Below are 14,473 nucleotides of genomic sequence, written 5' to 3'. Positions count from 1 at the left end.
AATTGTCTCAGTGTATTCACCATATGAGGGTGCAGATGAGGATGAAATTGACAAGTTTTATGAAGCATTGAGTGACATCGTAGTCAGGGTCAGCAGCAAGGGTAGGATAGTGATAATGGGCGATGTCAATGTGAGAGTTGGAAATAGAACTGAAGGTTATGAAAGGGTGATTGGTAAATGTGAGGAAGATATGGAAGCTATAGGGAATGAGAAGCGTTTACTTTACTTCTGTGCTAGTATGGGTTTAGCAGTTACGAATACATTCTTCAAGCATAAGATTATTCACCGCTACACATACGAGGCTAGGGGTACCAGATCCATAATAGACTATATATATCTTAACCGACTTCGAATTAAGGAATTCCGTTTGTAATGTACGGGTTTTTCGGGGAAATTTCGATGATACAGACCACTACCTGATCTGTAATGAACTAAGTATCTCTAGACCTAGGACAGAGAAAGTGAAATCTGTCTGCAAACGAATAAGGGTAGAAAATTTCCAGGACGAAGACATTAGACAGAAGTACATGGATGTGATTAGTGAGTGGTTCGAACAGTGGACAGTAAGCAGGTTCAGGATATAGAAATAGAATGAGTGACATACAGGGATGCTGTAGTAGAAACAGCAAGGGAATGCCTAGGAACAACTGTGTGTAAAGATGGGAAAAGGCGAACATCTTGGTGGAATGATGAAGTGAGAGCAGCTTGTAAACGTAAAAAGAAATCTTATCAGAAACAGCTACAAACAAGGGTCGATGCAGACAGGCAATTGTGCGTAGATAAAAGAAACATAGCGAAACAAATAGTTGTTGAATACAAAAATAAATCGTGGGAAGATTTTGGTAATAACATGGAAAGGTTAGGTCAAGCAGCAGGGAAACCTTTCTGGACAGTAATAAAGAATCTCAGAAAGCGAGGGAAAAAGGAAAGGAACATTGTTTTGGGTAATTCAGGTGAACTCATGATAGATCTCAGGGAATCACTGGACAGGTGGAGGGAGTATTTTGAAAATCTTCTCAGTGTAAAATGAAATCTTCCTGGTGGTGTCGCGAACAACCAAGCACACAGGGAGGACGAAAATGATATTGGTGAAATTACGCTTGAAGAAATGGAAAGGATGGTAAATAAACTCCATTGTCATAAAGCAGCAGGAATAGATGAAACTAGTCCTGAAATGGTGAAGTATAGTGAGAGGGTAGGGATGAAATGGCTTCATAGAGTAGTAAGATTAGCATGGAGTGTTGGTAAGGTACCTTCAGATTGGACAAAAACAGTAACTGCACCTGTCTTTAAGCAAGGGAACAGGAAGAATTGCAACAACTATCGGGGTATCTCATTGATTAGTATACCAGGCAAAGTATTCACTAGCATCTTGGACGAGAGGGTGCGGTCAGTGGTTGAGAGGAAGTTGGATGAAAACCAGTGTGGTTTCAGACCACAGAGAGGCTGTCAGGATCAGATTTTCAGTATGCGCCAGCTAATTGAAAAAAGCTACGAGAGGAATAGGCAGTTGTGTTTATGTTTCGTAGATCTAGAGAAAGCATATGACAGGGTACTGAGGGAAAAGATGTTCGCCATACTGGGGGACTATGGAATTAAAGGTAGATTATTAAAATCAATCAAAGGCATTAATGTTGACAATTGGGCTTCAGTGAGAATTGATGGTAGAATGAGTTCTTGGTTCAGAGTACTTACAGGGGTTAGACAAGGCTGTAATCTTTCACCTTTGCTGTTCGTAGTTTACATGGAACATCTGCTGAAAGGTATAAAGTGTCAGTTATGTGGAAATGTAGTAAGCAGTCTGGCTTATTCTGGCGACATGGTCTTAATGGCAGATTGTGCCGAAAGCCTACAGTCTAATATCTTGAAACTTGGTGCAATGAGTGTTGTATGAAAATTAGCCTTTCGAAGACTAAACTGATGACGGTAGGTTAAAGATTCAACAGAATTGAATGTCAGATTGGTGATACAAAGGTGGAACAGGTAAATAATTTTAAGTATTTAGGTTGTATGTTCTCCCAGGATGGTAATATAGTAAGTGAGGTTGAACCAATGTGTAGTAAAGCTAATGCAGTGAGCTCGCAGTTGCGATCAACAGTGTTCTTTAAGAAGGAAGTCAGTTCCCGGACGAAAGTATCTTTACATCGGTCTGATTTCGGACCAACTTTGCTTTGCGTGAGGGAAATCTGGGTGGACTCAGGATATCTTATTCATAAGTTAGAAGTAACAGACATGAAAGTAGCGAGAATTATTGTTGGTACAAACAGGTGGAAACAATGGGAGGAGGGTACTCGAAATGAGGAGATAAAGGCTAAGTTAGGAATGAACTCGATGAATGTAACTGTACGCATAAACCAGCTTCGGTGGTGGGGTCATGTGAGGCGAATGGAGGAGGATAGGTTCCTAGGAGAATAATGGATTCTGTTATGGAGGGTAAGAGAATTAGAAGGAGACCAAGACGACGATGGTTACACCCAGTTTCTAACGATTTAAATATAAGAAGTATAGAAGTAAATGAGGCCACAGCACTAGTTGCAAATAGAGGATTGTGCCGACGTTTAATAAATTCACAGAGGCTTGAAGACTGAACGCTGAAAGGCATAAAAGTCTTTAATGGTGATATATGTATGTTATAATCGGTAAGTAAAAAAATAAAAACCAAAACAGAAAATCGTTCCATTAAATACAGTAAATCACACAATATATATAGGAAGATGATCTTTAATATAAAACAAGCACTAAAGTATTATTCTTGAATTGCAATGGGTGTTCATGTTGTTTACTTCGTGATGTTTGAATTCATTTTCACTGTCCCAGTTTTTCAGAGCCAGGAGTCAATGTTTGCGTAGCCTATGCTTTAAGTTATAATCTGACAAGTGGCTTCTCTGCTTTGGTTTTCATGTTTTCAAAAGTGAAAATCTTTCCTGAAGGAAATGCTTGTTAAAAGTCACATACGTTCTTCTTATTATTTTAGGTCCCTATCAGTTTAAAAGTCGATTAGCTCCAATAATTGTAGATCAGAGTCAACATTGTCTACAGTATAAACCTTCTGGAGCATGCCGTTCCGCGTTAACACTGATACGTAACCACAAAACTTCAGCATCAACAATTATATAATATCTATAACATTTCACATAAGTTTATAATCTGAACGTCTTCACTTTACGCCTTTACAAGATAAATATCTTGAGATGGATCCAAATTTGAATATATTAACTAAAATTAGCTTTAAACTAGAGATGAAAAAAATATATCAATGCACATACAGTGAATACACAATTATACGTAAAAATCACGAGTTTACAAGCGAAGTATATTAAGTTTAAAATACTACTTCTGTGGAAAGCCGATTTCAAAGATTTCATTGCCGATAACTACTTTCAGAATGAGAATGAGAATTTTTAAATTATGCAATGGGTTTGTTACAGTATCTGGAATAGTCCTTTTTTAAATAAATGTTAAGTTTACTCTTTCATCTCCCTGTCATCCACTGTTCAGAATTTAAACTTACTCTATTTCACACATTTATAATAATTTATCTCCATTCTTGTTGCATTCTTTATCTTTACTTCTCCCTATTTCTATAAATATTTCATCTATTTCTCTATCGTACATTGGATTTGTTTCATCTACCTTTGTACCTAGGTATTGAAATCTCCCATTATTATTATCCCTGCTTCTTCATTCTTTAATTTAATCAGATTTACTGCTCCAAAAGGTCATCAATCAGAAGGGGATTCCGATAGATGGTTGTAGCAGAAACCTATAACAAATTCTCTCTCTCCCTGACTTCTTTTAGTTGTTTTCACCAAATAATTTCATGAACCCCTGTCTCCTATCCGTGATAACATATTTGATATTTCATAAACACTGATATCCTTCCCGGATAGCGCCCTTTCGAAATTCTTATTTTTTCGGAAAAATTCACATAGGCAGTGTGAAGATGTCTAAAACTCAAAAAATTAGTTTAATGGGTTTTGCTTGTGAACCGTAAATATGTTAATACATATCTTGTGCATAGATTGGCTCGGTGGAAATTATAATCAAATGTAGGCCCATCTTCGGTTCACAAATAGTAGTATTAACTTTTTGAGGGTTATTGGTATTGTTATTAGTACAGTAGTGACTTGAAGAGCAAGGGAGTGAAATCAGACACTCGTGGATATAGAGAAGTAAACATACCTGTCACATTGTACTGATCCGGTGAGAGTTGTCTGTGATGTTCATCTACTTTGGCTTCTACCAGCAGCAATATGAACCCAAGAACACTGGAACAAACAGAAAAGGTACTGTTAATAATAATAATAATAATAATAATAATAATAATAATAATAATAAATGGGAGCCAGAGGTCACCATAGGATCCCTTAATTTATATTAACAACAATAATAATAAAATGATAGTGCATACAATATTCTACTCGGATCGTGTTCACAGAGCTGCAAAACTGCTACTCTGCTGACTGGGCCTTACCTGCTACCCCTTGCAAACGTTAGGAGATGCGTACAGTACCACCATAAATACATTTTATTAACTGTTTTTGCTATTTGTTTTACGTCGCACCGACACAGATAGGTCTTATGGCGGCGATGGGATAGCAAAGGCCTAGGAATAGGAAGGAAGCGGCCGTGGCCTTAATTAAGGTACAGCCCCAGCATTTGCCTGGTGTGAAAATGGGAAACCACAGAAAACCATTTTCAGGGCTGCCGACAGTGGGATTCGAACCAACTATCTCCCGGATGCAAGCTCACAGCCGCGCGCCCCTAACCGCACGGTCAACTCGCCCGGTAATTAACTGTTTGACTAATATATCTATATATTAAAAAAAGAAACAAGATCATATACAATTTTATAAAATAAATATTTGCAAGTTTCTGTAAAAATCAGAACAACCCTTATCCTATATATTATTCTCCATTTTCTTACCACCTTTACAATAGATGGTTACTCACTCTCATAGCTTCCTTCCTCCACGCCTGGATTTGAAGTCTCACATTCTGGAACTCCAGAGGCGTCCTCAGTTCGACCTCCCTGCGACGAATTTTTTGAACAATCATAGCTAAAATCCTACTCGCGCTTATCCTAAACTTAAATACCAACCTTCGTGAAAATCCACCAATTCTCCCATGTACCGTAAAAAACAAGCAGACAAACTTAACATGACAAAGGCTTTTATTTGTACTGTTTGGTATAAAAGCCAAATATCCTGTTAATATTAAAAAATCACAGAAAGAAAGACGAATTTATACAAAGAGAGAGATGATAGATGTGACAACACAAAATATCATCTTATTAAAAAACTGTCTAAATTTTATATGTCATTTCGGTAATGTTTTTACCCTACCCTTGTTCCCTTCCTCCACTAAAGCAAATTCTTTCATGCGCTGCTGGAATAAAAACAAAAAAAAATCATATTCTGCAGGATTTTTAGCAAGATAATATTAAAAATAACAGGATATTTTAAAGTTTTCTGGTACTTTATGCAGATCGCAGTATATGGGGTTAATAAGTAAGAGTATCCTGGAAAAGGGAGGATATCTGGTCACCCTAGGAAATACGTTAAGTCTATATGGTCCGACAACGTGGTTGGCGGTTTCGGGTCCCGTTGGTGCAAAAGATGCTCACTATCAGTGTGGTACGTACACAGTTTCTAATCACTAGGTTGGGTGCCAGGGGCCTTCATTCAATACCAAACCTCACCGCAGTATTCATGTGGAGCGAGTTAGTTGGAAATTGCTGCTTGGTTGATGGTGATTGATGTTTGAAGAGATAAAATAATGAGATCCCCTCCCTCTCACCTCTCCTTCCGCAGTCAGTTCGTCACTCTTTGGCTGTTTCCGTAGTCCTACATTAGAACACACGGGTGCAATTTTTCAAAGTGTAGCGTACTTTGCTCTAAATGATCTCTGAGAAACAGCAGAAGTGGTGTAATAAGGTAAGCATTGCGTGGAAAGAATATTTCCTAACCCAGAATCAGTTGTTGGTTACAATAGTGAATGATTGTTCCACAATAATAATTGAAGTATTTCACCGATTACATGATTTAACAAGACGTATCGCTCGCGGATCTCAGCCCAATGGCCTGCAGTTTTGGCTTGTCACACGTCAATGCCAGAACACGCAAACAGGCAATAGAGAAAGTTCAGATAATTCTTGAAAACTGCACATTCCCTAAATGGTGTGTACACGGATGTCTTCAAGGTACGAATTAATAGCGTGCAGAAGTTTTACGAAGGGATTTAAGTCTTACTTAACAGCTGAAATTACGTACAATTTCGATGAAGGAAGTTCTGTAGTAGACCTGTGTACTCCCTGTTTTCCAACTTCCCTCCTAGAGAAAAGGGAACAATAGCACACGGCCATCAAGGAAACTGCTCTACTTCTCTGACTAGAAGATAAATTTCTAGGGGATAAATGATGCGAAGGAACAGTTACTGAGAAAGTAAAGTTCTGTAGTCTTGTTCTGAACTAAAACTCACAATTGGAAGGCTCAATTTTATATTTTCTGTAAAACACCACGAATTTTTAAAAATGTTTTTAACATTTTTAATTAAATTGCTTTGCGTATTTTATACAAAATATTGTGTGAAAAGGTTTTTCGGAAAATATTATGAAAATTCAAGAAAGAGCGTTTAAAACTGTGTTAAAAAGAGGACGCACAATAAAAATCATGAAATATTTGGATACCGGTAAAGGAAAACAAATATGCGTGATTGGAAAACAGAACCCGAAACGTGGTGCTAATGCTAAGCCTCAGCCACCCGATGAGTTGTGAGAGTACATTTTTTAAATTTGTAAACTGCTATGAAGCCGTTGGAGTGTTTTATTTCGAGCCTGACTGTGCAGTGTGCCTTAATATTTTAATACCGCGCGAGTTGGCCGCGCGGTTAGGGGTGCACTGCTGTGAGCTTGCATCCGGGAGATAGTGGGTTAGAACCTCACTGTCGGCAGCCCTGAAGATGGTTTTTCGTGGTTTCCCATTTTCACACCAGGCAAATGCTGGGGCTGTGCCTTAATTAAGGCCACGGCCGCTTCCTTCCCACTCCTAGCTCCTTTCTATCCCATCGTCGCCATAAGACCTGTCTGTGTCGGTGCGACGTAAAGCAGCTTGTAAAAAATAAATAATAATACAATGACACCTTGTGACTCAAGCATACTAACCACATACGGTTCTTTATTTTGACAACATCTATCAGGCGATGCGCATTCTTAGCCCGCCTGGTGGTCATAATTGTTAAGGTATCAATGGTGTGACACCGTGGTTGGCCGGTTAGAAAAAATCACCATTACAAATGTTGGCCGGCAGGGTAGGAGAAGTGGTGATATACAAGTTATAATCACTAGATTGCGTGACAATTGCCTGGATTAAATTCCAAACCTCTCCGCACTATTCGACAGGAGTAGGCTACGTGCTGGCACCGGGTTTCACCCTCTCCCTAATATCACAAGTCATTCATTTCATCTCATCAACTCCTCTGATGAGAACGACGTCAGGAAAGGCATCCGGTCGTAAGAACTCACTACGAAGATTCATCTCACATCATATTAATACCCGACCCCGTAGAGAAATGGGGCAAGGGTTGGACAGGCACATTTATCCAGTGATGGGAAAAGTACGAAATAAAAGTTACTGACTCAATTAAAGTTACCTGATAAATTTTTTGTTCTTTTATTGATTACTACAGTAATTACTTTTTCAACAAGTAATCAGTAAAATTACAAATACAGTTACTTCACAAGACGCGATCTTTAGGGAATCACTGACTTCTTCTTTCACTTGAAGGCGGAATGATACCAAAGTTTGCAAGGAAAAATGCAATACTGCAGTTTGTGTTTTTTTTAGCACTTTCAAAGTGATTGCTCCGAAGCAAAGTATGCATGTCACAGGTTACGTGAACGAGTCGTATCCACAAAATTTCACTGTAATTTTTGTCCCAAATGGAAGATAAGGATTGCTTTTACTCAAATAAAGTGTGAAATCTGCGGTAAATGAAGAAATAGTACAAAATATTTTACTTGTAGAGAAAAGTATGGATACATACTTTACAACTATTTTTTCGGCTACGTCCCAGCGCTTCCGTAAGTGTCTAACACGTGTGTGATGTCTTTGCTCACTGAAGTTGTTTGCATTAATTAGGTGTCGTTTTCTTCATGTTGCTCATTCGTTTTGTGCCCTAACTCATTCATTAAGTGATATATGTACTGGTCCAGGGATCATGTTATTTTGCTCTTTGAACTGCCCACGCTAGACATATGGACAAAAATAATGAGAATTCACAGACATAACACTCCCATTCGTCGGTGCTAGTCCTGGACCTCAAGAAAGAAACAAAAGACGGCACGAGCTGCGGAATGCAACATAAGGGAGTCCTGTCTACAGCTCGTAAGTACGTATATATATTACTCTAATAACGACTGTCTTTCTTAATTTACCGCAGATTTTACACTTTATTTGAGTAAAAGGAATTATTATCTTCCGTTTGGCACAATAATTACAGTGAAATTTCGTGGATACGATTCGTTCACATAACCTTTCTTAACCCCTTCGTCCTCACAGGTTAATTCCTGTTCCATTCTCGAACACGTTACTCTTGTGGGGGTGGGGGTGGAGAGGTAGAATAACATCTACAATATCCCCTGTTTGTCGTAAGAGGCGACTAAAAGGAGGACCAGGGACTCTCAACTTGGGAGGGGTTGGCGGATACGGTTCCGTTACTTGTGTCATGCTCCCTGGTTTCATTTTTCTTATCCGACCACCCTCAGCAAACTCTTCTTCTTTCCCGACGCCTAAGGCAGTTTTTATTTGTAGGCGCCTTTTGTGATCCTTCCTTTCTTTTGTCGATAACTTTGTTTCTTCGAAGTGTCCAACCTCCTCCATTTTCCTTTTTATCAGTGTTAATAGAAGATGGTTGCCCAGTTGTACTTCCTCTTAAAACAATGATCACAACCACCATATCGACCACGTAGTATAAGATAATCTAAAGACCAACCAGTAATCACAACAGCCTGCGAGTTATGAACCAGTGCGCGTCGTATCCTGGAATTTCACCCTTGGCGCGACGTCTTGCGAATGCAGGGGCTCCAAAGTTGCCAGGCTCTCGATCAATTACTAGAATGTAACGATTACAATTTTATTTTCTGAAGTAAATTACGAGCACTCCGCTCCTATGGTGTAGTGGTTAGTATGATTAGCTGCCACCCCTGGAAGCCGGGTTCGATTCCCGGCTCAGCCACGAAATTTGAAAAGTGGTACCAGGGTTGGAACGGGATCCACTCAGTCTCGGGAGGTTAACTGAGAAGAGGGATGTTCGATTCCCACCTCAGTCATCTTCGAACTGGTTCTTCGTGGTTTCCCACTTCTCCTCCAGGCAAATGCCTGGATGGTACCTAACTTAGGGCCACGGCCGCATCCTTCCCTCTTCTTTGTCTATCCCTTCCATCCTTCCCATCCCCCGACAAGGCCCCTGTTCAGCATGGCTGGTAAGGCCGCCTGGGTGAAGTACTAATCCACCTCCCCTGTTGTATCCCCGACCCAAAGTCTGACGCTCCAGGACACTGCCCTTGAGACGGTAGAGATGGGATCCCTCGCTGAGTCCGTGGGAAAAGCCAACCCTGGACGATATACAGATTAAGAAAGAAAGAAATTACGAGCAAAAATTATATTTTGTGAAAAGTAAAAACTAAAAGGTAATCGTTACAAGTAATTCAATCACTTTTACTCAGTTACTCCCCATCTCTGCATCTATCATGCGGTACATATTCTACGTCAAGCCTAGCGGCCGGGACACTAACACAGTCCCGTTCGAATATTTCTTTTACTGTTATGTCTCAGATTTCTTACTGTATAATGACCATTGTTATCTTTCGTTGTTATGCATTTTTCGATGTACTAGAGGACGCGTGCTCCTCCGTAGCATTCGTTATAAATAGATGAGATAACTCGTCTTGATATGCCTGTCGTAGTCAAGTTGTTTTCCTGCTCTTTTCAATAGTTTGATGAATATCTAATAAGAAGAGCGTATCCATTCTGTCGTCATTATGCCGCTTGTTTGGTAAAAATCTATCCATATAATCGCCCTTTTTATCCTGCAGTTCTTGATGTAAATTTTACTGTTGTGTCGTAGAAGGCAATGACATTTTTAATCGCAGTTCTTCGAAATAGAACAGTTGTCTCGTGAGCTCATAGGTTAGTTTCGAACGAGCATTTCTTTTTCAAGATACACATGGCCTTCACTCTTTCTAGTGTAGCTAGGTTATCCTTCGATAGGCATCCGTAAAGAGTGTCTAAGGCATATGTCTTGATGAGGTCTGTTTGTACGTAGACTTTTTTCTCTTAGCAGCATGTAAGTTATTGGGAACGCTCTGCCATCTATTCAATATATTTGGAAGCTGGAAAAGGTCAAATAATCAAAGAGTATCTAGCAGGGAATAGTATTCTCCCGTGATCAAAGGAAGTGTATAATCTCTGGCTTGACAGGTAGTAATCAAACATGGCTGCATGCAATGAAATTACTAAGGATGAAAATCATATTATATTCAGAATATTAATTAAAGTGTTAGTCGCTTAGCAACCTGTTAAGTCGGGTAAGCCTTCGCCTGCAATGATTGGAGTGATCATTTAATGATTTGATTTTATGATTGGTCAAAGTTGGCTGAACTTAGAGACATATGAAAGTCTCATAATTCACCGAAAGGTAATTTTCGAGAGAGAGAGAGAGAGAACGGAAATGAAGCATATCGGTCCCGTAGAACGGACGGACGGATTTGCCAAAGCTGTTTTTAGTAAACTCCTTTAATACAGTATATAGATTATTTATCGTACTTCTCTTTTGTAATTGAAATTTACATGATGTTGAAATGTAAGAGAGGACCACAAGCCATAATTTCACCACTACTAAATAAATAAATGTAATATCAAGCTGGCACGAAGCAAACTAGACGTTATGTAGGGAAAGATAAAAAGGACAGGAAGTTTCAAATACCTAGGCGAGTGGATAGAGCCCAACATCTCCGAGAAGAAAGCCTTCGTATTACGGAGGAGAAAAATGGAAACAGCATACCGGTTAGCCAAAGGTATCTACAACACTAAATTCCGAGCTGAGATATTACTGCGCTGTTATCTGACCGGAAGCTTTATACACTGCAAAGTGCCTTGCAATGCAAAGAGAAAGTTTTACGGAGAAACTTGAAGTCACAGAAAGAAACATTTTGAGAAAAATCTTGGGACCAACAAATGTAAACAGTGAATATAGATTCCAACACAACCACGAAGTCTGCACCCTTGCGGAAAAAATATCTGACGTGATGCGGAAAAGGAGAATTGTATTTTGTAGTCACATAGCACGAATAAGCCCAAGGAGAACGACAAGCAAGATCTTTACCCATCTTCTGGGAAAGAAGCTTAGTTCACGGAGGTGGAGATAGACTTCCCCAAAAGCGGGGATTAACTGTGCCGATATCAGGGAATGTAACCTTCTTATGATGAAACTCAAAGAACACCAGGTTTTCCAAGGAAAGTCTAAACTTAAAACAGGCAACAGAAAGGAAGCAACATCATCGAGAACGAATGTTACGTTACTGGGAAAATGTTAAAGCTCGAGGAGGAAACCAGTTGGACTAATTGCTCCATAGCTGCCCGAAATGACAATAATGACGATCATGATGATGATGATGATGATGATGATGATGATGTTATTGTTGTTGTTAAATGTGGTCCAGTAGACCCCTGTGCGCATTTACGTCACGTTGTACTGTGGGACGGTTAAATATATGAGAAAGCTTATAATTATCCACAGTATTTCATGAGTCCTTTGGGGATATTCGAGTTCACAAGAGAAGAAATACATAGCAGAGAATCTCTCCCCGCTTTCCTTCCTTATATGTGCCGTTGCACGATAGCAAGTTTCACTGCTACGGGACTGTCTTGAAGAAAAGAGGATGTAAAAGACTTTAACGCATTGGTGTTTGCGATACGTGAATCGATTGTGACAATACAACAGACAAACAATTCCATCAGTAATACTCTACAACGAATTATTGCAGCAGAGCAGCTATTTGTGTGTCAACTTCTTGCCTGTTACTGTTGAGTCTGGGAGCGAAACATTTCTCAGGAGCTCCAAGGAGTTATCCTGTCACGCAAGCTGGGAACTACAGATGCTAGAGTGGCATATTATGCGCACAAATGTGAAAGCATATCACATGAAGTAGCTATAAGCGCTGACTCTCATGAATCACAAACTTCGCAACCCGCTGAATGGTCAGCGTAGTGGCTTTCGGTTCAGAGGGATTCGGGTTGGATTTCAGGCTGATATGGGAATTTTAACCGCATCTGGATAATCTTCATACACATCCTCAATTGTATAAAGTTCATCACTGCACATCGCTCCAGAAACACGCAATAGTGAATACATCCTTGTGCACAGGGTTAGCGTCAAGAAGGGCATCCGGCCGTAATCCACTTAAAGTGCCAACATGAAGTAGGTCGAAAAAGGCAAAGAAGAAGAAGAAGAAGAAGAAATAGCTTCAAAAAAGTCAGCTGTCAACTGTAGTAGCAGTTTGGAAAATGGTGGTGGTAATATTTTAAAGTGGAAAATGATGGATTTGTCAATTTGGAAATGCTACAGCAATGTCTGATGTACCCCCAATGGATGGGTTTGTAGAATGCACCCACGGTATCTCCTACCTGACATAAGAGGAGATTAAACGATGTAAGTACAGATTAAAAGATGTAAGTACCGGGCGAGTTGGCCGTGCGGGTAGGGGCGTGCAGCTGTGAGTTTGCATCAGGGAGATAGTGGATTCGAACCCCACTGTCGGCAGCCCTGAAGATGGTTTTCCATAGTTTTCCATTTTCATACCAGGCAAATGCTGGGGCTGTACCTTAAATAAGGCCACGGCCGCTTCCTTCCCACTGGAAGATATTTTCATATGGTTATAAGAATATTTAGGGGTTGTAGTAAGACGGTTAAGACACTCTATTTTTGTCGGTGCGACGTAAAGCAAATTGTAAAAAAATAAAATAAAAAATGAATATGTAACTCCCAAGGGCTGTCAACTTGGGAGCTTGGGTTCGTGACCACGGAGCCCCTAGTTAGCCTGGCATAGCTTTCACTTATTTCCGCTTTCATCTTCCCTATTCGACCTCCCAGAGTCAGCTGGCGTTCTCTTATAATCCCGATGGTATTAGGTTTACGACGCCTTTCATCCTCACGCTCTTCTTGAGCCTTCCTTCATTTCTTGAAGAGCATGAACCCTGAAACATTTTCCTCTAATTGAAGTTAATAGGGAATGGTTATTTACTTATATTTTCCCTTAGAACAAAAATCAGCACCCCAATTTCATCAATGTCTAATACAAATTGCAGGGACATATTGAGGATGTCATTTTCTATCAATATGGAGCCTCACCACACGATCGTTGGACTGAGTGCGCTTTGCAGATGACTCTTCTGCCTGGCCTCCACAATGCAAGTACAGTATCGATGACAGAAGAAACCACGTAAGCAGTCTTTCATCCCTGTTGTATTGTTGTCAAAAGACGTAATATTCTATCTGGAATCCGAAGTACAGAGCGTGAATTTTCATTTCGACATTCTCCCGTTTAATGGTCGGAATTTGAACTGGGAACTCCCAGGTGAGAAGCAAGCGACGATGACACAAAACTATCTTGCCCACGTTGATGAGAATTATGTCCGGCTCCATAGCTAAATGGTTAGCGTGTTGGCCTTTGGTCACAGGGGTCCCGGGTTCGCTTCCCGGCAGGGTTGGGAATTTTAACCATAATCGGTTAATTTCTCTGGCACGGGGGCGGGTTGTATCTGTCATCTTCATCATCATTTCATCCTCATCAAGACGCACAGGTCACCTACGGGCGTCAAATCAAAAGACCTGCATCTGGCGAGCCGAACTTGTCCTCGGACACTCTCGGCACTAAAAATCATATGCCATTTCATTTAATGAGAAATATGCGCGACTTCAGCTATTGAGAGGGCGCTGGAATAATATGTACGATCACACAAGAGTACAACAGTGACTCGCCAGACCTTGCAGTTAGTTAATTAAGACAAATTCATGTGCCAACATAATTGTCCATCATAGAAATTGTCGCGAATACAGGGAGAATAGATAGATAGATAGATAACTCTTTATTGCCACCCTAGTTTGCACCATCGGTTACAGACAATAAAGAGCATAAAATACACATGAACCCAAAAAACCAAACAAAACAATATAAACCAAACAAAACAAAACAATATAAACTAACATACTATTATATATGATATAAAGCTCTAACTATCTACACTAAAACTATTAACTAAGAACCCAAAAAAAACCGCACAAAATAATATAAACCAAGCAATACAATTACTATATACTCTACTTATTTAGTGGTGTCAATGTCGGCGGAATCCAGCCTAACACTGCGCCAACTTGTCTAAAACTATTGAGATGCCTCTGGTATGCGAGGAACTCC

General features: G+C 39.9%; 1 protein-coding gene across 1 annotated transcript in view; it reads right to left on the bottom strand.

Moving 5' to 3' along the window:
* Nucleotides 1-14,473, bottom strand: part of LOC136875911 (uncharacterized) — a 469,584-nt gene that overhangs the window by 283,238 nt on the left and 171,873 nt on the right. The window contains exon 2 of the mRNA XM_068228250.1: nt 4,183-4,268. Coding sequence (XP_068084351.1) covers nt 4,183-4,268 — 86 coding nt within the window. The remainder of the gene's footprint in view (nt 1-4,182; nt 4,269-14,473) is intronic.

The sequence above is a fragment of the Anabrus simplex genome, chromosome 6 (genome assembly GCF_040414725.1).
Source record: "Anabrus simplex isolate iqAnaSimp1 chromosome 6, ASM4041472v1, whole genome shotgun sequence".
NCBI lineage: Eukaryota > Metazoa > Arthropoda > Insecta > Orthoptera > Tettigoniidae > Anabrus > Anabrus simplex.
Note: the sequence above shows the minus strand (reverse complement) of the source record. Positions and strands in the feature narration are given on the sequence as shown.